Here is a 24,567-nt window from a genome sequence, read left to right on the forward strand (position 1 = left end):
AAGTTCTCCATGTAAAGGAGAACCATAATAAGACTGGTAAAAAGACAGAAGTTTTATTGCCTTTGAGGAGAAATCAGTGACACTGATACTCAGCTATCATCATCCATAAGGGCTTGAAAGTTTTATATTTCAGATTTTTTTTATCTTCCATTTTAAACAAACTGGTCAATCCTGAATTTGGAGGAGACAGCATATTAGTCAGATTTTCGTGTTAATCCTGTAAATAGCAGCTCTGGAATTAATCCTTGCCTGCCCATCTGAGGAAGCAGGCTGGTGCTCTGGGAAGCAACACAGTGCTGCCCCCCCGCCCCCCATCTGAGCTGGTGGCATAAACCCACACCCCACAGCGCAGGGATAAGGAAGCAAACAGGGCCATGCAAGAAACTATTTCTGTGTGGTTTGTCAAAAGAAATCAAACCAGAAGAATAAAGAATCTCCTAATGCATCTCCTGAATGCCAGTCTGTGGAGAGCCCGTGAGTGAGTACCATCCGCTGAGATGAGAAGGGGTAATTTAAAGGCATGGTGCACATACGGCAAAGTCTAGGCTCGAAGCTGGCAGACTGATTAGCAAGTAGGACCAGCTCAACCTTCTCCTCTTCTTTTATTGTTTTGGGGTGGGGGAAATAGGAATTGGCCAAGATCCTGAGAGCCCCATGATTGCCCCTCCAGGCAGATGCTGCCGTCCCCTGATGTCCTGTGACTGAAAGGTTTCTCTTCTCTCCCAGATCAGCATCTTCATGACCCATTTGTCTAATTATGGGAACGACCGCCTGGGGCTATACACCTTTTCGAACCTGGCCAGCTTTGTGAAGAGCTCAACAAACCTGAAACTGCAGACACTGCCCCCACTCCAGCTGGCACACAAGTACTTTGAGCTCTTCCCTGAGCAGACGGACCCTCTTTGGCAGGTAACGTCACAGCCTCTTCCTACCTCCGATCGCACTGTTTGTTGGAATAAGGTTCTTCTCCTGAAAAAAAACCCTTAAATTAAGAAGCCTGCTTCACATTAAAATGTGTTATTTCTTCCAGTATGCCTTTTTAGGTTATTTAAATTCTCTTGAAAGACCACTTCTTTTGACTAGAAATGGGTTAGCTTCCACTCGCCCCAAATCAGGCACGTTTAAAAGCAACTAACTGCCATACACTTGAGAGAAAGCTTTCCTCCCCTCCTCTCTTCTCAACTCCCCTCCCTTCTGTAGCTTTGCTGATGCATCACGCTGTGTTAACTAATCATGGCACACTACCAGCAAGATGAACACAGGCAGCTCGTAGCAAGTGCTACCCCAGGGCAAACAACGCAGACCCCTTGTGCCCATCGATGGGGAGTCACTAGTGTTGCATCACTGCCGCTTCAAGGATTTCACACCACCTGGACCCCCTTCACTAAAGCAGCAAGAGAAGGGATGGTGGAGTGGTCAGTGCTGCAGAATAGGCTGCTATTTTAAGAAAGAAGGGTTTCTGCACAGCCCACCAGTGGCCATTTGCTGTCTCTGTTGTAAATGCACGACAGTGCTGCTTGTAATCTCGGCACTGTAATTTCCTAATCATTGTTGTACATGTCTGGCTCTTTTCTTATTCAGAATATGATGTGCCACACTGTGCTTTTAGCTATGCAGGCTTGAATCCAGAGTGACACCATGGAGATCCATGCAGTTATTTCAGGCTTACACTGGTACAAAGGAGCAAAAAATTTCCCTAGTATTGTTGGCCCAGATGCAAAAGTATAAATCGATAATATTCCCATTGAGTTTAGTGGAGCTGCAGCAATTCACATCATTTAATGATTGTCTCCATTATATTTTGCTAACTTTATTCACTAGCAAACTGTATCTTCTATTACCAGGCAATACCATGCAAAAGCAGGATCCATACGCTAACTGCTTTAAAGAACTGTCAGTCCTAACCTTTCCTATGGGGTCTTTTGTTCACACATTTTTATTTTGCATTCACGGGTAGTAGAAAGATAAGGAGATCAGTAATAACCCACATTTCTATTGCGTCCTTCTTTTTGGGTTTTTATGTAAATTAAAATTGGCACTAAAAGTACTATGTATCTGAAACCATTTTGTCACTTTCGAAAGTAATGCCTTCAAGGTATTCAAACAGAGGTTTCCATTCTAACGTCAAATGAAAACTTGATTAAATCAATGTGTTAATCTTTTTTTTTTCCATTTTCTTATTTTTTTCAGTTATGACTGAACTTAATCCTCAGTCATGCAAAACCATTATATATACATTCAATTTTAGTCAAAGGGACCACATGCCTGCATACCTACATGCCTATAGACTCCAAGTTGATGAAGATGGCTGGACTAACAGAGAGAAGGAAATGCAGTAGTCACAGAGGGTGTGGATTTTGACATGGATCCTTCCCTTCCAGTATTTGCAAAGCTGTTTAGCTTTACTGACTTCTCTGGGACCCCTGTAAGGATCAGTCCTGGAAGATATTGAGGGTCTTGGTGTCTGTGTACCTGAACGCTCAAGTACCTGCCACAATGGGTGGCTTCTATGGATCCCTACCAGTGACCTCAATATGTGGCAGGAATAAACTCTTATGGGGAAATACGGGATTTTACTATTTTGTGTAAGGCACTGGTGTTAGTGCATAAGGTATAGATCCTACAAAGTCTCACATGCATACAAAACATTTAGGACATCCCTGGCATGATGTACACAGATGTCTTTTTTCACCTTCAGAATCCATGTGATGATAAACGACACAGGGATATTTGGTCCAGGGACAAAACATGTGACCACCTACCCAAATTTCTTGTGATTGGACCCCAGAAAACAGGTAAGAAGTAACGAAAGCTGGGACCGTGCCGGCTTGCTGCCCCGATGCTTTCCAGGGCTGGCTCTTGCTGTCAGTGAAGGTGCTGAAACCCCGGAACCCCCAAGGATGCGACAATCGGCAATTCTGGCAGCCCCGTCCCGGCGATGAGCAGCCTGTGCGTACACCTGCCTTGCACACCGACTGCTGGAGGGCGGCCGTAGATGAGAATAACACACAGAATTGCACCATGTGGTTGGTGGCTTCAATTAGAGTACTTTTGCACTTTCAAAGCCAGCTGACACAAGCCTTGGGGAGCGAACGCTGGAAAAGCCACGGCACTGGTACATGACAGCTATATACAGCTACTGTCACTTCTGGATTCAGCCCACCACAGGACAACACAGGAGAAAGCGATGCGAACTCCCACCATAAGGAAACATGCTGTCAGGGTGCCCTAAGTTAAGTTTGTTATTAAGTTATTTGACAAATTACGTCCCCACCGTTTGAGACCCTAATTGACAGTCAACACATTTACCACCTTTCAGGCCTCTGGGGGTCTCAGGGCATTATTTAAATTAAGCCACATATTCCCACTCCCAAGGTAGCTATTACTGTTGTTGACGTATTGCAGAAAGTGGATGTTGAGGCAGGGAAATAAATGACTAATCCAAGATTATATAGAAATTCTGTGACAGTGACAAAGAGACAGCAGGTCTTGATTCATAGTCCAATGATAGCTTGCGTAGCATAAAATCATTGAAGAGCAATTTGAAAGACACATTCTCCTGAAATTTCATTTAACAACATATAACATTTTCAGTTGTTTTTTAACAAACAAATAACAACAAAAAGCTATTTTTACTGGAATTTTAAAGCACACTTATTACATGCAGGTTTTTTGGCAGATAGACGATATAGACAAAATACACAATGTCACTTGAAGGACTTGAACGAGTTCTTATTCCTCAACAACCCCAGGAAACCCAGGAAAAATACACAGAGGACAGAAGTGTGGCTCTGGGAGCAACAGAAATATAATTCCACAATTAGTACTTCTGAAATATTTGTGCATGTAAATGATTTAAAAACAAACCAGCCCAAATTCCATCACTGGATAAATAAATAGGCAAGCATGCAAGCAATGTCAGCACCAGCAGTATCATGCTTGCCCCAGAGAGCAGAATTCAGAGTCTGGAAATGGGAAAAATTTAATGAGCACAGAAGAAATCTGCACATACTTCCCACTCCCTCTAAAAACACCTTGTGCCTTCCATCAATAGGAAATTTTCTTATAAAAAGGTAATCTTTTTAATTTTCCTGTATATTTCAGTGTGAATTGATTTAGAAGTACTTTCTTAAATGAAAAAAAAAAAAGTCTATGGTGTTTTTTTCTGTTTCTTAATGCTATTTCTTTGTGTTGTAGGAACAACAGCACTTTATTTATTTCTTCTGATGCATCCTTCCATTATCAGTAATCTCCCTAGTCCAAAAACTTTTGAAGAAGTTCAGTTTTTCAATGGAAACAACTATCACAAGGGTATTGACTGGTAAGAAGAATAACAAAAAAGAAGTGTCCATTATTAATACACTTTAAAACACAATGAAACAATTACAGAAGCATGTATGACATCTACATAATTATTGGATGAATTTGTTATGCTTGGCGTTATCAGAGAGAATGAGAAACTAATTTGTAATGATGCGACATTTAATCAAGTCCTTAATTTTGTTTAGATATTACAGTCACAAATTCTCTTTTTTTTTTCCCCACAAATGAATACAATAGCAAGCTCAGTTTCAATGTCTGTCTTAATAATGAATAGCATCTCTGTCTTTTCATAGCTGTATCAGTTTTGAAAGGGCTGAATTACACTCCTTTCCTTCAAACGTTGCTTTTCATGAAATAAGGTTCAGCTTCTCATGAGAAAAAAAGCCCTCCATAAAAAATTCAGCTGATACTCCTATTACAATTTTTAAACATTGCTTTAACTATTTTTGCTTAAGAAAAACATTTTGTAAGGCTTTTGTTTCCTCAGGGAATGGCACTCCTCATCTTTGTATGAAAACTGAAATACAAGACAAACATCACACTACGTAGAAACAGATTAATCTTTTTCAAGGTGTCATGAAAAAGGAGGAGAAAGAAATGCTTCTCATTTATTTTTCATACTGCTTAAGGAAAGAGCTTGCAGATAGCTACCATGGAGTATATGGTGTACTACACAAGGAGGAGAAGGAGCGGGAGGAGCAGGGCTGGGAGAGCAGGGCTTGCCCCACCAGTGTGGCAGTGGCTGGGGCGGCAGGGAGCCTCATGAACCAGCCTTTCTTCCCCAAAAATGCTGTGAGAGTGCAAGCTTCCATCAAGGTACTTCTCTCTTCCATGGTGGTGATGGGGGTTCTCCTCTGCAGCCCTGTGCACACAACACAGAGGAAGAGGCTGGCTTTGCTGACACCCCTTCTGCCACGTTTCGCTGAGACTGGCCTGTAGGCTCAGAGCTTAGTAGGGTTGTGTGCACAGGATGAGGTCCCACAAACTTGACTTCCATAGAAAGTACACAAAAACAGCTAGCCACACCAAAACTGGAAGCTCACAGAGTGCTCAGCCAAACTAAAGGGACCAAAAAGTGCCTCCAAAACAATTTTACTTTACGCTTCATTTGAATTCTTCACACTTTTGATTGAACTTCCTATATTATACATTTTTACTTCCAATCAATTTTCAATGGAAAAGACCATTCAAAGACAAAATTAAAATCTTGCTTCCTGAAAATGTCTAAGAGAAAAGACTTGTCAGTTCCAAGATGAAATATTCCAACAATGTTAAAATTAAATAGTTGACATTTTGAAGCTTTGCCCATTTTCTTTCTGCAGTTAAAACTGAACTCACTCCAAACTGGTGAGATCTCCCTCTGACACTGAACTTATTAGCAAAAATCCCATCCATCAAAGGAAAAACCTAATTACCTGACTTCATGGAGGCTTTAGCTATTACCAGTACTATCTGAGAGCCAAGTTCTCTTCCCCCTGTTCCAGTTCTGGAGTGAGCTGAGAAATTTAATTTTGCTTGTTGTGAATTACGGCTGAAAATCCACCTTTTCACCTACGATGAAATGGGATGCGGACGATCATTTATGACACTGCTTGTTCTAATTAGTTTCTTTGCCTCCCAGGTACATGGATTTCTTCCCCACTCCTTCCAACATCACCACTAACCTCCTCTTTGAGAAAAGTGCCAACTATTTCCATTCTGAGGAAGCGCCTAAACGAGCTGCTTCCCTCATTCCCAAGGCCAAGATCATCACCATCCTCATTGACCCATCTGACCGGGCGTACTCCTGGTACCAGGTATGGACCTTGCCTTCGAGAAACGGACAGTGAAATCAACAGCAGGGGATGATGCCCAGCATCAGTGGGAATTTGTGCCCTTGAGAAAGAACGGGACTTATTGCAAAGTGTTTGCACTGTGTAGAAGTGGAAGGATGCTGAATGCCATCTTTTGCAGTTGGCACCTGTGACACCAGCGTCATAAATGATGAAACTTCTCAGCACAGAGCTGCCACTAGCTGTAAACAAACAGTTTAATCTCAATTACAGTTGACACTGTGTGGAGGAAAAGTGATGCTCCTTACCCAGGGAGATGCACTGGGGAAAATAAGCATGGCCTAGCTAGAAAATCAGAGCTTTTTATGCTGAGAATCCGGTACTTCATCCAGTCCTCCAGTTTCCAGGCCGAGCAACATGCAGTAGTGTACAAATGTATGCAAGGCCTTCTAAAGTTTCCAAGGAGTTAAAACGAGCTGTGTCTGTGGAGTAGGGTTTGTTATTGTTTTGTTTTTGTTTATGTTTTTCTCTCCTTGGAAACAAAAGAAAGTCTGTCAGTTTTCCTAGGAAACTCTAGGAGGCTCTTTCATGCCTTTTACTGAGTCCACACCTCTCCATAAGCAAGGCCGTATGCTGTTTTTTAGAGTCATTTAAGCATGCAAAATACGGTGTAGTTATACAAATGACAGAAATACTAAAAGCCGTGTTAAAAAGGACACAAACGAATAATCTTACCATAAGCATAAAGTACACCATTCCTGATATTGTTATCAAGAGTTCTACAAGAAATAAAACATGGCTTAGGGCTGCAATTTGCTCCCTTTTAAATATCTCATTCGCACCTTTACGAATGCCAAAGCGAGATGCAGAGCAGTAAAACATTGCGTCTGCTTTGGCAGAGCTTGCCTCCTCAGCTCTCTTCGTGCCCGGGGCTCCAGCATGAAGCAGGCGGAGGCGCAGAGCAGGGCAGCCGCAGCCTTCATCCCTCTGCACACTGCGAATTCTGGGCTAAGGGCAGGCTGGTCGTGGCCACTTGAGAGGAGAGTTACAGGGTGTATCGGAAAGCAGGCCGGTAGGAGACATGTTTTCCCTCTTTGTGGGAGTTAGAAGTACCAGAGCAATTTGTTCTTGTTCTCTTTGATCATGGCTTAATATTCAGGGTCACTGTGACATGTGTCTAAATATCTCCCGTTAGCATCAGCGATCCCATGAGGACCCTGCTGCCCTGAAATTCAATTTTTATGAAGTCATAACATCAGGCCACTGGGCACCCTCAGAGATAAGGACTCTCCAGAAGAGGTGCCTGACACCCGGATGGTATGCTGTCCACATCGAACGATGGCTAACTCACTACCCAGCTTCACAGGTAATTTCCAACCTGTTATTTCAACAAGCTCATCAGCCCTCAGAGGGTCCCAAAATGAGTACGGCCTTATCATTAGAGGTGACAGGATCCTTCCCACTGGAACTCTTAGCCATTAGGAAGAGCAGATTTGTCAAGATCAGAGCATTTACCAGAAATGTGTTGATTTTTTCTGTCTTCTGACAGATAAAATGCAACAGGAAAGCTATGACCTGTGGCCACATGGGCTTGCTGGGGGGCTTAAGACCTTCCCTCCAGGATTTTCAAGGCTTCTGGGTCTCAAGAAACAAGCAGATGGATGCAGCATGAGATGATGTGGGAAGGTTTGACAAATTCATTTAGAAAATGCCAAGGCTTTTTCTAAAAAGAAATTTCATTCCCTCTCCCACTCACTCCCTTTCATAGAAAATTTCACATTTGTTTGATTCTGATAGGGGATTAGCCCTTCTCAGTGTTAGAGCAGAAATTCTTTCTCTTGCCCCATCTTCCTTCAGATGTTTTATCAAACTGTGTTTTATAATGTTTTCCATGAACATTTTGAGTAAAGACACAGGCCTAAACAATATTCCTATTACTAAAAAAAAAAAATAAATTGTTTCCAGATATAAACCTAAAACAAATGCTTTAGTACTACAAAACATATGCAGGGGCACTCTTTACCTGTGTATATGCCCCACTGCACAGATTATATGTCTGTCTATTGTAAGAAAATTTGTAAAAGGGTTTTTAGTGAATAAGCACAATGCACAAGTATCCCAAAGTTTGCTTCATGTGGGACAAGATTTTGCTGTATGGAGGTAGAACTGAGCACTGCTTATCATTTCAGGGACTGAGGAAAAAAAAAGGAAAAAACAAGAAATACAAGCTCTGTCTTTTTGTAATCCTCAGTTTTCCTTTTATACAGTCTCAACTGTACTACAAAAAGGAGAAGCAGGTCAATCCCATTTCCAGTAACAAGGAGAAAGTCTCAGTCATTTACCTTCTTCTTTCATCTCTGGCCATCCTTCTCTTTCCTCAAGGGGAAAGGAGCACTGCCCAAAGCAGCAGAGCTTGCAGCAAGGGTGTCCCCAGGAGCTAACAGGGCACATCTCCTCCATCTCCTCTCCACGTCCCAGCTTGTTGCTCCGAGGAGAACAGGCTGTCCTGGGAAGCTCAGAGCATGCAAAGGGTGCCGAGCATCCTGTGCCCCACTACCTGCGCTCCTTATCCACCCTCACCCTGGGCTGCTGCAACCTCTCATGAAGATTTCTCTCAGTCTGCTGCAGCAGCGAAGAGCAAATGCATTCCTCTTATTAAACATGCAGGGGCACATTGACATATTTCTTGTAAAACCGGTAACCACTCATGTTTAATAGTTGTAGTGATTAATTTTACAAGATACACAACAAAATGCACTCATTCTTAATAAGGTGCGCAGAGAGTGCACTCACGGTGCTTACTAATGGGCACTCAGTAATGTGCATTCACTCGGCCTGTGCACTCAAAAACTTAATAATTCATAATAAGCCTTCACGATAAATATAAAACACATCCATCCAGAATAGTTATTAGCAATGCCTCCTGGTACTCCAGGAGACTTTTGATACATACTCTTAACATTTGCTTGTGGAGGTCAATGTACCTTTACATCACATCAATCTTTAATTTAAAGAAAAAGAAAAAAAAAAAAGCCCTTTGCTAACAATTTTGCAAGTCTGTACAGTTGATAGGCTGGTGGTAATTCTGAATTAAATTGCCACAATATCACTTTTGAACGTTTAATTGTATAGCTTCTGAGCATTTAATTCGAAGACATACATGAGCTTTTTATCATTTTCGTATTCCATGCCAGATTTTCTATGGACACACTGTAAATCTTTGCAATATTTTTACATTCCTTCCTTATCTCTTTTACTCAGAATTCTCTGGGAATCAGGTTCAGCTTGTGAGATTTAACTCTTTCATCTGATAAACAGCACACACGGAGTTAGAGGGTGCCCACCTATACACATTGAACAGAATAAAGTACAAAAGCAAATCTAAAAAATGTTCACCCATACGATTGTTATTAATGCTGTGCAAAATCACAAGTTAATGTCACAAGTAAGGTCACAAAAGGGAAATAACGTCATTATTTAGTTAACCTTAGTCCTGTTTCTAAATGGCTGGCATATTTGTTCCTACAGTTGCTAATTATTGATGGACAGCAGCTAAGAAGTGACCCAGCTACTGTGATGGATGAAGTGCAGAAGTTTCTTGGAGTCTCTCCTCATTACAATTACTCCGAAGCTCTAACGTGAGTCTGTTCCTTTAACATCTGCCCTATGGAAACACAGTGTACATCCCCTCCTACCAAGATCAGTCGATCATTAATTACAAACAAAACAAAAGACACAAGAAAAACAATTTTGCAAAGCCTGTGTTTTGTTTACAGTTATGTTCAATATACATCCAGTCTCCCCTTAACTTGCATGCATATAATACACTACAGAACTTAATTGCATGACTGCATGCATTTCCACATGCAAATTCTACATCACACAACATACAGAGCAAAAGACTGCTCAATAGTTTGTATTAGACACAGAATAAGGCCCATGTTCATGTAAAAACATATCTGCTAAGTTTGAGTGTTCAACCGGAGATGCCCAAGACATGTTTTCTATGGGCACCTTGTTCTGCCCTCCTAGTTGCTGCACTGGTTAAAATATGGGTTCGACATGAATTGTTCATGTAAGAACTCAGCATGCATTTGCAAATCTCACTGTTGAACCTTAGGACAGTCTCCAGAAGCAGAAGACCACCTAGCGCCAGCTGTGAAAAGATTTTTGTCACATTTATGGAGAAGCCTAACGACAGAGATTAAGAGAGAAATACTCAGTACGATAGGATTAATTTGCTTGCAAGGTTTCTCTGTTTGCTTTTAAGGGAGACTAAATATACCATTCCCTAATCCTATTTTCACAAGTGGTTGAGCCAGTTTTGCTGCCTTCTTACCTGGTAGCAGCCAGGCACGTAGCACGGACAAGTTCAGTCTGTATTCTTACGGTTTGGTGCAATTACAAGCCAGCACTGGGAGATACATAGCCTGGAAGTGCCAGGCACAAGCAAAGCTCCTGGGGCATGGGGGGAAGCTCAGATTTACCTGTGAAGCTGGAAACCCTCAGACCGAGCAAGCAGCCTGATTGTTCATGGGCTGGGGTGCCAGTGCTGAGACTGTAGTGCTCTGCAGGAGCCCAAATCAAGGTCCCCAGCACAAAGTGAAAGCCTTTTGATTGACTTCCCACGGCCTCTGCTTCGGATCTAGCAAAGGCAGCTGTGATGAGCGCGGATCATATTTCTCATCCTTGCCACCAGGAGGATAAGGCTTTCCCCATGAAAGAGGATTAATGGTCTGTGTGGCACTCTCTTTGACGTATTTCAATTCCCTGCAGGAAGACAGCCTCTGCAGAGGCGGGAGTGGGCTGAATTTCTCTCTCCCCTCCTAGTCTGGCAGAAAATTGTAAGAAGCTTTTGCACTGACCCTCTTCGTATAAGGAGCATCTCGTCATCGTGGCCAGAGCTGTGAGGAGCTGTGCTGGGGGAAGGGGGGGGGACTGGGACTCAGTGGGATGAGGAGCCTCGTGCCACAGTGGAGGCTGCTCCCAACCAGTGCACGAGCACAGAGCACCAGCCCAGCCTCCAGCCCACGGCAGAGCCCCACGGCCATGGCAGGGGGTGGTACACAGCAAAGGCTGTGCCTCGCCTTCCTGCAGGCTGAAGTCAGGAAAACTGCTGGAAAACGAGGCCACTGAGCCTCCTCCTACCCCGCATTGCCTCCTCTCCATCTCCGTCTTCAGTGTCTCCTCCACTGGGAGGGTTATACTTACACAGCAGGTATAAACTGAGAGCTGAGTGCTTGCTATTGTCTGAGTCTCAAGAATGTTGCTGTGCCAGTCTTTTTCTAGAGGAGAAATTTTGGATTTCAGAGTGTTATTTTTTAAGTCATTGGTTTCTGAAGTGGAGGAAATACAGGAGGAATACACAGCTGAACTACTGGTGTTTGAACAACTGCTGCTGCACATCTGCAGTGCCTTCTGCTATGCTTTTAAAAATACACACCCACATCCATATATCTTCCTTTCTTTAACTGAATTAAAGTCAGTGGAGTCACATAACAGGAAAAATTTGGCTTTTCGTATGTGTTTGGACAGAAAAAAATGTATTGTAAACAGATCTATAAAATTATGCAGTCACCGTTTAGAGACATCGAGAATGCAAATGTGTTGTGGAAGCCTCCATATCTGTATGGATTTAGGATGGAAGAGAAAAATGCATTAAACAATGTAGTGGCTTATCCTAGGACTGTCAAAGTAAAAAGGACTGCGTGGGATCGTTCTTCATCATTACTGTCTAATAACTGCATACCACAGATTTTTGAAGTCATCACAAAGCAGCCTAAGGACCGAGTCCTGCAAATGCTAGTGAGCAATAAGTTCATCACCCCGAGTAATTAGGTGAACGTCTTACAGGAGAGCAACATTAACGCAGGCACAAGGAAGGGGCTGACCAGAGCACCAGCCACTTGTCAAGCCATGGAAAGAGCAGAGGTGGGAAGTGCACATCATGCCAGGTTAGCAAGAGGGGCAGCAGAGAGAAGCAATTAGATGACTTCCACACGCTGCTAAGAGGGACCTGCACTTCTTGTTCGAATAGTAAAAAACAAGGGGGAAAATCAACTGATATTTAAAGGCTTTTACACATAACAGCATTGATATGAATACACTGGGATACCCAGACAAAGTGCTGGGAGAGGGAAACAAGCAAGCAGTGTTCACGTTCTTCTATTCTGCCCAATTATGTTTACAGGAGTCCTGAGAGCTTGAAATACCTGAACACAATGGGTTGAATTCAGCCTGGGATGTTTTTTCCTTTATCCTGAAAAGCCTTCTCTCCTGCTCTCCAAATTTGCACCTTTTAATAATGTTCAATATGCTCATTCCGAGGCAGAAATATTGTTTGGGGCATAGTTTAGCAGTTTTCCTTTTACACGGCACACTACATTACTTCTCCTCTTGGGAAATCAGTGGAAGCCAGCTAAACTACTTCAGTATGCAATGAGCAGATGGAAAAGGCCAAAGTAGAAATGAGACTATCATCAATATATCCATTTAATCAATGATTTATTTGTTTTTAATTGATACAGCTCCTGAAACAATTTAGGAAACAAGGGTCAGGCCTGCAATAATAGGCTGGGCAAGAAAAAAAAATAAATGTGAAGAAGGTTCACCCTTCTCCAGAAATTAGTTCAATTCTGTAGAGCAGCACATCGCAGGTGCACCCATGTCATACAGACAGACCCAGGGCAGAAAGGTAGTCTGTAACTAATTAACTCCATGTTCCAGCCAATTATACTTCATCCTTTTCAAACATCTGCTGAGTAGCAGAAACACAGACCTTCTCAATGTTTTATGCGTGCTGCAAGTCCCACAGCAATAAATTCAAAACTTAACATCGCATGTTGTTCGTTCCCCAGTGAATGTGTTTTAATGCCTTAATCTAAAATTCCTATATCTTTGAATTTTAGACGTCAAAATCAAATTGCATATTTCAGATAAGATTGCTAAGACAGAGTTTATGTTTTAATGTCTTCTTTGGAATGAAAATGATATCTAGATTTAATGATACGGCGCAACCAGCTTCTCAGGTGCTGTTAAGCTATCAACAAACAACCAGCAGTTCTTTCAGAAGACCTAAGCACTGCTTATTTCATTCAGAAATCAACATAAAGCATTTCAATATTATATTTCTCATAGTGTCTTAGTCCTGCAACAATCACACTCTATTTTCTATATAAATATACTTAAGGATTGAGTCTGTGTCTGTCAAAGCCGGCAAATAGATCAGATCGCCCCTTTTAACCTCTCTCCCATTAACAGTACTGACCTCCAATGTAATCAGCTTCTGCTGGCCATGTGGAGAGCTCTCCTTGAGCACAGTGATAATGTTCTTGAGGATACCGCGCGCGTACTTCCAGGAAAAGGCCTGGCCAGTAATTTTCCAACAAAAGGTTCTTTGTTCAAGTGTCAATTGATCAAAACCTAAGCATCCTGCTTGGACACACAGAGCAGTCTGTCACGGATAAAATCTCTAATCAAAACCAGACGACAAAATGCGAGTGACGGTCTGGAAAGGAACCGTGTAAGGTCCTTGAGGCTGTGGTTCAGGACCGTGACTGGCGTCCTATAGAGCAACACTTCAAACATGTACCCTATATGCTGGGCTAGTAGAATAAAAAATAGACAGCATAGGTAAAGTCCAGCGTGAAAAACTTGTTGCCTTGAGCCTCTCCTAAGGTGAATTTGTGGACAATATTAAATTCCCAGAGCTTTCCCAAGAGAGAAAAGTAGTTTTCCACCCTGTTTTCAGTATTTCCGTCATCCAGAGATGTGGCCAACCATAGTTGTTGACTAACTCTGATGGTTTTGTAGCTGGGAGGTTCTTCTGTAGTAAAATATTTCATGCAATATAATCCTTTATAGGTTTGACCCTCAGAAGGGCTTTTGGTGCCAGTTATTGGAAGGAGGGAAAACAAAGTGCCTGGGAAAAAGCAAAGGTCGAAAATACCCACCCATGGACCAAGAGGTAAAGGCTTTGCAGAGATTTAAGTTAAGATTCTGTTTCAATATGCACACTGTGTTTGACTCCTAAAATATAAATATTTTTATTATTTCACTGTCTTGCTGTATTTAAAAACCAGAAGCTTTTAATGAGCTTTGAATGAGAAGAGCCTCTGCCTTGGAGCAGAGTGCAGCTGCCAGGCAGCAAAACCTGGGGTGGGGTGGGCTTCCTTGTTTGACTGTTTGTGTTGTTTTCACTCCTCCCAGTCCCGAGCTTTCCTGTCGAGCTACTACCGAGACCACAACGTGGAACTGTCCAAGCTGCTGCACAGGCTGGGACAACCCCTGCCCTCCTGGCTGAGACAGGAACTGCAGAAAGTCAGATAGCACACAACGGCAGGGGACCAGCTAAGGACAATTTCCTTCACCATGAAACCCCTTGCTTCTCCGACTCACCTGTGATCGTCAGTAGAGGACCTCATGAATAACGCTCTTTCTATTAAAAACAAAAGAATAAAAAACCCCCAACAACTGTTTATATGCACGCGCTGACAGTTACTAGCATTGATCCCTTTTGTCAGCTTCCAGGAAATAATACAGAGCTACGTGGCATTACTCTTTATCCAGACCCGGATTCGTGCATAGTCTAGTTCCTCTGTTCACCGGAAAGTACCAGAAACTGTATGTAGGACAGATTGACTTCAGTGTATATGACAAATTGCAGTCTGTCAGGACACGAGCAAAGGATGGGAACATCTCGCTGGACTGTGAGGTTGGTCATCTGTTGGTGTTTTTCTCCTGATTATTTCTGTTTTTTTTCCCCCAGCCATGCAAGGTGTCCTATCATTTTATGGGGAAATTCAACACTTTGCAGTCAGGGTCCCTGATGGTTATGATATATGCAATATTAACCTATTATCATTGTTTTCGCCACAGAATGAGGTGGGCTAAGTTCTTGCCTAATCTACTCCCCTGGGATTCCTGTAATAACTGCTGATAGTCTGTGGTCTTTCTTTTGTTGCTTTTTTCCCCCTTCAAAACAAGATGTATCCCAATTTACTGAAGTTGTGTGGGTGGTTGAGGTGCAACACGGTGAGGTGGCTCTCCTCCTAGATCTCAATGAAATCCATTCACTTTCATCTTGGCAGGACTACTTTGCCACCTAGTTGCATTTTTCATCATACCTGCTCAGTTCCTATAGCAGCTGTGACAGACCTCTGAGATGTGAAGTCATAGTACACATTTTCTTTTCAAAACGCCATGGGACTCCTTAAAATACTATCAAAACCTTTTAAAAGCTGAACAGGCCATTAGAGCAGCATACTGACAATAACCTAATGTTGACAATTTTATTTCTAACTGGAAAGCAATGTTTTTGCTCTGAAGCCTTCAAAAGAAGAGAATAGGTTAGTCATTTAGGGTCCGAAAGCTATTACAGAGAAAAAAAAAAAAGTTTTAATGACCAAAGCTATTTATTAAGGCTTTGAAAAAAACTACAAAGCCTGCTGAAGAACAGACTCTTTCTACAGACTTTAACGGAGTTGAATGCACAAGCATATCCACTGTGTGTCTTATACACACATACAATATGTTTTCATGCCTGTGTATCTACACATTGTGCATCTAGATCAAATATACGCTTAGTTTTAAATATCCAGTTTTTGTGCCCATAGATAAATGAAAGAGTTGGTTATCAAAAATATGATATTATGAACTGCATTTTCTTCTCAGATCCGTGTGGGCAGGATTGACAAGGCTGGGCAGAAATTCACCGTGAAATTTAAGCTAGGTGAACAAATATCATTTAGGCATTTTAGCCCTGTAACACTTTTTCTCCAGAAAACAAAAGCTGTGCTACATGTTATTTATGCACCACAAAATGGAGTAAGTTTCAGTTTTCAGACTTCCCTGTCTTAGTTCCTAGGTGCAGGCCATTTCAGGTGCTGCAGAGGCTTTGAGCTTTCTCCCTCCACAAATTCGATACTTATGTCTTAGCTCTGGAAACAGAACAGGACATCGAGGCTGCACCATGAATTCAGAGTCAGAGCTACCCCTTGGGGCAGCACAAATTAATGCACGTCACGGACAATGGTATTAAAGGGCATTTTAATAAATTAATTTAGGCTTAAATCCAGTTGATACATGTAGATGTCTATCTTAGCACTGTCAAACTCCTAAGTCATGAGACTGTCCACCAAGGTCATGACACTAACTCATTTTGGATTGACAACTCCAATGCTTCCCGGAGTTATCCTGGACCCACCCTGCTCTGGAAAGTGGTGGCACTTCCCCACAAGTGTCCTCTGGCGCCACATGTCACCACAGTGTTTCTTCTCACCTGGCCTTCACCGCTTTCCTCCACCACTGCCCATCAGTACGCACCTAGTTCCCTCTTCCTCCCATGCCTTTTCAGCCCTCTTCTCAGCTAGCACTACCCTCCGTGGTCCCGCACACGCAGCCCATGGGGTTGCATAGAGAAGAGGCTGAGGTGCAACCAGCACTGAGTTCCCATGCAGCCCCTTGTGCTCCCGCTCCCCATCTCAGCCCTCACTCTTTCTGCAGGAGGACTCACAGCAGGGGTGGGGATGGCACAATGTCAGGTATCTCCTGCTGCTGCAGGAGCACGACACATCCAATGCCACCAGTCCGATGCCTATGTGCACAGGGACATGTATCAATCTATAGGAAAGCCTGAAAGACAAATGTTACCCAATCTCATATTTTCTTTTAAATACTGAAATGAGATTTATCTCGTATAAATGAGTCATCTGCTTTATTTTATAGGTGATGGAGGGAAATAGCACTTCTAGGACCCAATTCATCTCATCTCAAAGTAGATTTCTTAAATGAATGAGATTATTCTTGGCTGTTCTTCTTTATTGATTAATAAAGGTCAGGAGACAACTTGTTCAGAGGTACGGCCCACCTGAAAAGGAGGTGGCATTTTATCTCACTGCTACAGCTGCTGGACATCAGAGGCAGAGACTGGGAGGTTTGAGAGAAGGATATGATTTTGTTTTGTCTTGTTAAAGTTTTGGGTTTTTTTTTAGAAAAAATACATTTTTTTTACGTTATATTTTGTAGGGAAAACTCTTCAAAATGATCTAGGGTAATGTAGATGCCAAATAAAAGGAACCTTACATGTATTTTTTTTTTTTTAATAAAGTCAGTTACATACTCTGATGCAAATTCATGCTCTTTTAACTTTTAGCACTGATAATGCCAAAGACAACTAGTTTGATGAGAGCTTTGAATAAGTAAGGATCAGTTATACAAAAATAACTAAATCAACTCTTTCATAAAATTTTAGCTGTTAAAATGCATTAAAAGTGGCTCATCCTTAATTAAAAGATGAGTTCATAACTACTTGATTAAAAGCTAAAACTGTTTCAGGATTTTTTCAAGGAAATGAGGCAAATACTATAAAATCTGGAAAAAAATCTTTCTTGTTTTTAGCTTTTCATTTGGAAAAAAAAAAATAAGTCTTCCCAACACTCAGCTCTGTAATAGCATCATGTCCTTAAAACACTCTGGACATTTTTGTACCTCATTGTTACTTTTCAAGTTTGAATGGGCATCGCATTACCCAGAGATCTCATGTTCCATTGAAAACTGACATTTGAAGTGACTTCATTATGTGTCATATAAAGATGAAATAACAGTATTTCAAAGTTTCATTCCTTCCACTCGTAATAGGACCCATCAACACAGAATTTCTCCAGATCAGCGTATTATAGAAGAGCCTTTGTGAGCTAGCTATAAATGATCTCGATTTCTTTTATGATTTTGATATCGCTGACCATGTAATTGTTGGGATTCTTAAAGACCAGCAAAACAAATGCAATAAAAATGAAACATTTATTCACGGCAAGGGGGCTATAGCTGTGAAAGATAACGACGGGCCTTCTTTCCTATTCATAAGCTACAGGATTCATCTCCACAATACTTCCACATGGTGCAGGCTGTAAATCAAGAGGGGTTTTACATACTGAAGGCCTACAGCTGCAGTTACCTCCCCTTCCCCTGCAAATACTGATTCCTGTGTAGATTTGAGGTGGTGTTGCAACACTAAAGACCTGACCTCCTGCCCTGTGAGACCACTGGGAGTCTTCCCATTAACTCTAGCAGGCCCTTGCTGACCCCAGGGCCTAGTTTTGTAAAGCACAGTCCGTGTGGTTCACGTTTCACCTAGCTTTATCCCTGCTGGAGATCCATCAATAGCTTTATTTCTGTTATTGATTGGCAATTTCCTCCCACCCCGCCATCTCAGTCAGTGCCGCACCATGGCTGGGGCTTTCGGGCCTACTGCCACGCGTGCCGGTCGGCAGCCATCAGCTGTGCCCCGTCCCCACCTCCAGCCCTGCGTGGGGCTGCGTTGTCTTCAATCTCATCATACTGCGGGGGTCTCCCCCTGCCCTGCTCTCCCGCACCTCCGGCCCCAAGAAATATAAAATTGCACAAGCTGACACAGGTGTCGGAGTCTACATACAGCAGCAGGCTCGACGATTAGAACAGGACCTCGGCCCTCAAAAAAAAACAAGCCTATGTAATCGGGGTTCTCTTTATGTATTGACCTCTCAAGGTCTAGAGGAAAAAAAAGAAAGAAAGTTGCCAGATTAACTGCTTATAGATGTTTTTTAATAAAAACAAATTTTCTTTCTGAGATGGGATCAGACTGCCAAGCGTCCCCCAAACAAATTAAGATGGCAGCATTATAAATTCTTGGGGGAGGAAAACGTGGTGTAATGAAAGCACTGATGGGTCCAGGCTCTCCGATGTGATAATAAGGCAACAGGGACATGCCCTGAATACAAAGGCAAAGGCTGAGTATTTTCCTTCCTCCTTCCCCCTCCTCTTCTTTCTTCTCATTTGCGTTAAATTTTGAGCCAGCACAGCGCATCTGTAGAGTATGTGACAGGCAGATCCTGTTAGATGGTGGAACATGATTCATCTCCCAAACCATCCGCCAAGAATAAATAGGGCATGGGGTGCTCCTTTCGGAGCCTGGCCACCTTACACATCAACTCCCAACTAGTCATTTAGTTTCCATCGGTAGCAAATTATGTTTATAATGGGTTTAAAATTTATGTTTATAATAGGTGTGTAAGCATGTGACAGCTGTGCAAAACAGGTACAACACAGGTATATAAATCAGCAGAGGTTAAGTGTCCAATTTTATTGTATTTAAGTAAGATTAAGTTCACCGCTGTTGTCAGGAGGAGGTCTGTTTGCACGTGCAATTTAGAACTATAGTCCAAGAGCTAAAATGATGAAGCTCTCTTTCTCACCACTACTTTCTTTCTGAAAGAGCTAAAATCTCATAGTCACCTTGCTATACTTGTCCTCATCAGGATCAGATCATGAAAATTAGCTCTAAAAGTTAGCCTGTCCATCATTATATTAGTACATCTCTCCATAAATATGCCAGGAACTGTTGCTTGAAGGGTTTTTGTTTGTTTTAAAGATAGGAATTTTCCTGCACAAAACCTTTTCTGATATTGCCCTTGTTTTCTCTTTTTTTTTTCCAGTTCATCCTTTAGTGTGACTGCAAAGGTGTGGACCTGTCTATGGATTTGACTCCTCCATCACTGTCCTATCTAGAAAAGCTACCAAAAATAAACAAGGATTTGCAAATGACACAGATTCCGAAGTGTTCAGTGTTCCAATGACTCAATAACTTTTGTAAGATTTAGTATCACTTCTGTAGTATTTCAAAACAAAAAACATCTTGATAGAGCTGAAGAAAAACTTCACTGTCTTGCCCAAGCTGTTTATTTTTTTCCTCTTCCCCCCCCCTTATCTGACGACAGCAAATCCAGTTGAACAAATTCTTTTTGTTGAAGAAAAATCAAAATACGTTTTGATTACTCCAAGTATTTTTAGTTGGGGGGGTGGTGAGGGAGGTCAAAGTCTGTATTTGCTGGAATTGTTTTAAATAATAGATGTGCATACACCTTATTATTGGTTCTTCTCACCTCTGCAGAATAAACACTTCTGATGGTGTATTACAAAGAGAGCATTTCTTTCCTTACATCCTGTCTCCCATTTTCTGCGCCAAAATCTGCTCTTCAGTAACCTCTGCAGCATATTTCACATTGCACACTGACTCAGCATCCCCTGCCTCAGCAAGTCCTCTGCATGGCAGATCCTTTGGGACATACAGTGCCATCAGCCCCATCCTTTGCCTTCCTCCCTGTCCTCCAGCTCCCAGGCAGGCAACATTAATCCAAGCAAGCCTGTTGCACACGTTTGTTACACTGCAGAGCACGCATCTATGGGCCTGCCCTCCATGAGAGGTGTGGATATTCAGCTCTGTAGGTAAAACAACCCCATGGAAGTTCTTCCCCTAATAATCACACCAGGCTTCTTCACTGCTTTGCTTGAGGAGTCTTAAAAGGGCCTGATTTCAGCTGATGTAAATTGCCTCCAAGGTGTCTCCAACTGTGCACTCAGAATTACAAGATACTGAAGGTTTTTTTTTCCCTTAAAATATCATAATGCTTCTACTTTTTATTATAAAATATTCATTTGTTTTACAGATCTATGTCAGAATGAGGTTTAATCATATCACAGGCAAGAATTCTTAGTGCAAACCTTACAGAATAGCAAATTATGCCTTGCTAGAGCTTTTACCGTTAAGCAAATTAGAAATGACATTACAGACATCTTAATACCAGTTTTGGCTTCTTTCCGGATCTGTTTGATGCTTTCAGACAAGGGAGACATGGTAGGCAAAATTTTCAAAATATTTTCAGGCTTCAAGTCTGCTTTTCAAAAACGACTTTTAGGCCCTCAGAAACCAAGAAGTGATTGGCTTTCTGTCATAATTATTTGCTATCAATTGAGTCAGACAGCTAGGCTCTTTTAAAAGCTCTCACAGACATTTTGCCTGTCTGCTTCTTTAGATCCCAAATGCCTTTATACATCTAAATGAAGAGATTACTGAACAAATGTAGCCAGTTTTTCCTGTCACTCACAGATCCCTGTCCTTTCCTGGCCACGTTTTATTTTTCCTCTGTATTCCCAGGTTGGAAAAGGAAGCCATGTGGAAATAACCAATGAAACCCACCAATAAACCTGAACAACACTTAAATCTTCACCTAAAAGAGAAACCTTATTTAATATAAGGATAGCAGAGTTCTCCCCATCCCCAGCCCCCCTCAAAAACCAACCAACCAACCAACACAAAACAAAAAAACATTACTATATAGAGGAGTTCTTCATAAGAATTTACCATTTCTATTACATTCATTACGCCTTGCATTTTCCCTTCTAGCTTCTGGAATCAGATTATTCCCTCCCAGACAAACAGAAGCCTGGAAGCACTAAATAAAGTTCTGATCTCATCCATTTGTACAAGGGACTCTTTCTGTATGCAGGTCGTGAGAAGAGAGGAAGACCACTTTTTCATGTATGTAAATATCCAAATTCCAGTTAGAAAATGATTTATAGAATTACAGAAATGAATTATACATGTAATTTATACTCAAGTTCCCATTCATGAAGAATTAACTATTTCCGAGGGAAACCGGATTGATATTTGCATTTCAGTCAGCTGCAGCTGTTCAGCGAGGAGAAAAAGAAACACATTTAAAATATCTAAATAAACCCATAACTTCCACTTTTCGTTTACAAAGCCATTTTTCCTGATACAGCTAAGTCTAATCAAACATGGGCTAGTTTTATAGTACTCCTATTTCTTCTGTAAGAGGACTGTGACATGTTAATATACAAATCTGTTTTCACCACAGAAGGTCAACTAGCTTTATGAGCTGGTAGTTAGAATTATCCTTGTGGGTTTTTTCAGAGGTTATTTTCAGCCAGAGGAAGGTCAGCAGTGGGTGGAGTGGGATTCCTTAATCTGTCTAACTTGCAATTCCATAAAAAAATCTATGGGGGTTCAAAAACACACCCCATAATTTTGGAGATAATTGCACGCCATTCAATTGACTTTGTACTTACTACTTTTCTAACTCTGGCATACGCTCTGCTGTCTTGCAGAATTTATCTGTAAGCCACATTCCCTGCTGGGTAATTTGACTTTCCTTCATAGTATGATCTGAATTACAAGAAAGAGCTGAATACCTGAGAAAATGAGTTCTTACAGAACTTAGTGCGAGACAGACATTTATTTATAGAGATTTTCTTTAATATTTTTTGTTTCATTGTGTTTGCCTAGGCCAGGGAATCATCTCAGTATTAATCTGCATGCCGTCCAAAGACGCGCAGTTCCCAGTAACATCAATGACAATTTGATGTTCTCATGAAGGAGAGAACAAACCCACCAACAGAAAATGTTGTTTAATGACTCCGTAGTTACAGCACATCTTCCTGCAGAGCTTTGTGTAATCACACCAAGTAAGCAAAGAAAAATTGTTCTGCAACGTGAAGTGCTTAAAATTTCATAAGCAATCCTGTTTAAATAAAAAGCAAAAATCACCTTTCAGTTACCCCATCTTGACTAAGGGCTGGAGTAACCTCATGATGTTATTGATATGAAATTCCCCCTGCAATACATAGCTGGAGAGAAGTTGAGTTCAAGATCCAGAGCCAAACTCACTACTGCTCACTGCTAGGTAGGGAACCCATGCCTTCCAGTGGCCCGAGGCACATCTCGAACCACACACCACAGACTCAGGGGTTAGAGGTCCTACAGTTACTGCTGTGGATATATTCAGCAGTCTGTGTCTGTTATCCCCCCTCACGGTACCCAGATGAAAAGCCACCAGAGCAGTTGCTTGCCACTCATCTAAATCCATGGACTGAACTTGGATTCCCTCCTGAGAGGCACTGGGACCTCTGATCTGCTCCACAGGACTGAGAAGGAGGTTGAAAGCCTCCAAAGTTACAACATCGACTGTTATGAGAGATTTCTATACTGCACCTGGCAGTAAAACTTGGCATGAACTGAAGCAAGGGCTTTTTATACGGAAAAATAAAAATGTATATTGAAAGAGCCTGCTTATATTTGTTTACTGTGTGGATATACAGGCCTCATGAATATCATATTTACGGAGAAAGTTTTCTGTCATAGCTATTTGCTGTTCTCGCTCCTCCTAAAAGTATGCCTTCCCTGCTGTACTGCAGCCTGCTTCCACTCCGGTTTTCTTCCCTACCCACTCTCCTCAGGGCTGCCTCTCACCACCAATATCTACTATTTTACCTGTAAATCCAATAGCAACTGAGTTCCTGTCTGTGCTAATGTCTTATGCTCCTGGCCTTCAGAGAGGAAAAAGATCACAACTCACAAGTAGGCAACATCTTTCATTTCATAAACTATATACGCTTTAATTACTTTTAAATATCCTAGTTAACTAAAATACCACACATCAGGAGCATGATGAGGCTTTCCATACTTTTGCTATTTCTCAGGTGCCCAGCCCTAATTCAGGGAAGCCACCTAGTTATAAAGCAAGACAGAGTTGGATGGCACCATGTGTAAATCTGCCATCATTAAGTTGGGAGTTGTAGTTAAATTTTAAATTGTCATCTTAAGCATGAAGAACATTTTTATGTATCCCGGTTCATCCTCTGCAGACTTCAGTTATTTCCAGTAACTGCCACGATGAACACACTAAAACTCGTCAGCTGCTTGGAAGAGAGAGTTGATCCTGGAGATTTAATTCCCTTCAATCTTCTTAAAAGATACTATCCAACACCTGAAGATAAAAACATTGCCGACTTAGGGAGATACAGGGAGGCAATCTGAAGCAGCTGGGATGCTCAAATGGACAACACCTTTGCATAACACTAAAACTCATATTTCCAAAGGTTGGATGCATGGCCAGGAAGCCACCTCTTTTCTTTCCATTGGTGTTAGAAGATCTGGCTGAAGAAGAGTTATTTCAGGGCTTTCCTAGACTGCTGGCAGAAGCTATACTGAAAGTGCTATAATATAGACCATGTTGTAGTGGTCTTTCTAAAGCCCATTTCGCAGGAAGCATTTTTTCCCCATGCACGTATGGGACAAGCTGAGATGGAAAATTCTGACAGACACGTTTTATTGTGGTGACATCTTGCATCAGCGCTTTTGCTTTGGCAAGGAAAACATCTGTATAACGGAGAATTTTTATGACCAGGGGAGCCTGCTAGGAGCTGTAGTTTTTAGCACAGATCCTAAATCACCATTTCTGTAGTGCTGCAGATTTTTATTTTTTTTTTTCCAGCATGGCTCTATATTTTTCATAAACCCCAAGAACTTTTGTTAAGTCTCTGCACGTCCACTTAATGGAGCCAACTACTAATCCGGCAACAAGGTGACTTGTCCAACAGGAGAAATCATCCAAAATGAATGAACCTCCCCAATAACAGATGCAAAATCCTACTTTTGTGAAGCATTCAGCCCTTGGAGATTTCACCACAGGGCTGCCCTCGGCACAGAGAACACAGCCACCGCTGCCTCTGCCTGACCATGAAGACAAGGCCGCAACCTCGGTCACGACACCCAGGCCGAGCCCATGGGAGAAGCGTAGGCAGCAGCCAAGCACCATCCCACAGGAAGAAAAGGACGGCGGCTGAGCTCACCCTCATG

General features: G+C 41.9%; 2 protein-coding genes across 15 annotated transcripts in view; one reads left to right on the plus strand and one right to left on the minus strand.

Moving 5' to 3' along the window:
• Positions 1-20,048, plus strand: part of LOC308194816 (bifunctional heparan sulfate N-deacetylase/N-sulfotransferase 4) — a 164,473-nt gene extending 144,425 nt beyond the window's left edge. For all 8 annotated transcript variants that reach the window (XM_080591231.1, XM_080591234.1, XM_080591229.1 and 5 more), the window contains 9 exons: positions 727-909; positions 2,699-2,795; positions 4,198-4,321; positions 5,945-6,119; positions 7,291-7,461; positions 9,624-9,733; positions 13,959-14,061; positions 14,304-14,808; positions 19,565-20,048. In XM_080591231.1, the coding sequence (XP_080447357.1) occupies positions 727-909; positions 2,699-2,795; positions 4,198-4,321; positions 5,945-6,119; positions 7,291-7,461; positions 9,624-9,733; positions 13,959-14,061; positions 14,304-14,423 (1,083 nt within the window). In that variant the 3' untranslated portion in view covers positions 14,424-14,808; positions 19,565-20,048. The remainder of the gene's footprint in view (positions 1-726; positions 910-2,698; positions 2,796-4,197; positions 4,322-5,944; positions 6,120-7,290; positions 7,462-9,623; positions 9,734-13,958; positions 14,062-14,303; positions 14,809-19,564) is intronic.
• LOC308194826 (uncharacterized protein) overlaps positions 1-24,567 on the minus strand; it is an 82,908-nt gene that overhangs the window by 33,347 nt on the left and 24,994 nt on the right. For 4 of the 7 annotated variants that reach the window (XR_013950900.1, XR_013950901.1, XR_013950902.1 and 1 more), the window contains one exon: positions 16,734-18,936. Coding sequence is in view for 2 of the 7 variants with exons in the window: in XM_080591282.1 (XP_080447408.1) it covers positions 18,911-18,936 (26 nt within the window). In the remaining 5 variants the exon portion in view is untranslated. Of the gene's footprint in view, positions 1-825; positions 970-16,733; positions 18,937-22,549; positions 23,696-24,567 lie in introns of those variants that run through there. The other 3 variants (XR_013950903.1, XM_080591283.1, XR_013950899.1) reach the window with 2 other exon arrangements.

This window comes from Anser brachyrhynchus (genome assembly GCF_964034855.1).
Source record: "Anser brachyrhynchus genome assembly, chromosome: 4".
Classification (NCBI taxonomy): domain Eukaryota; kingdom Metazoa; phylum Chordata; class Aves; order Anseriformes; family Anatidae; genus Anser; species Anser brachyrhynchus.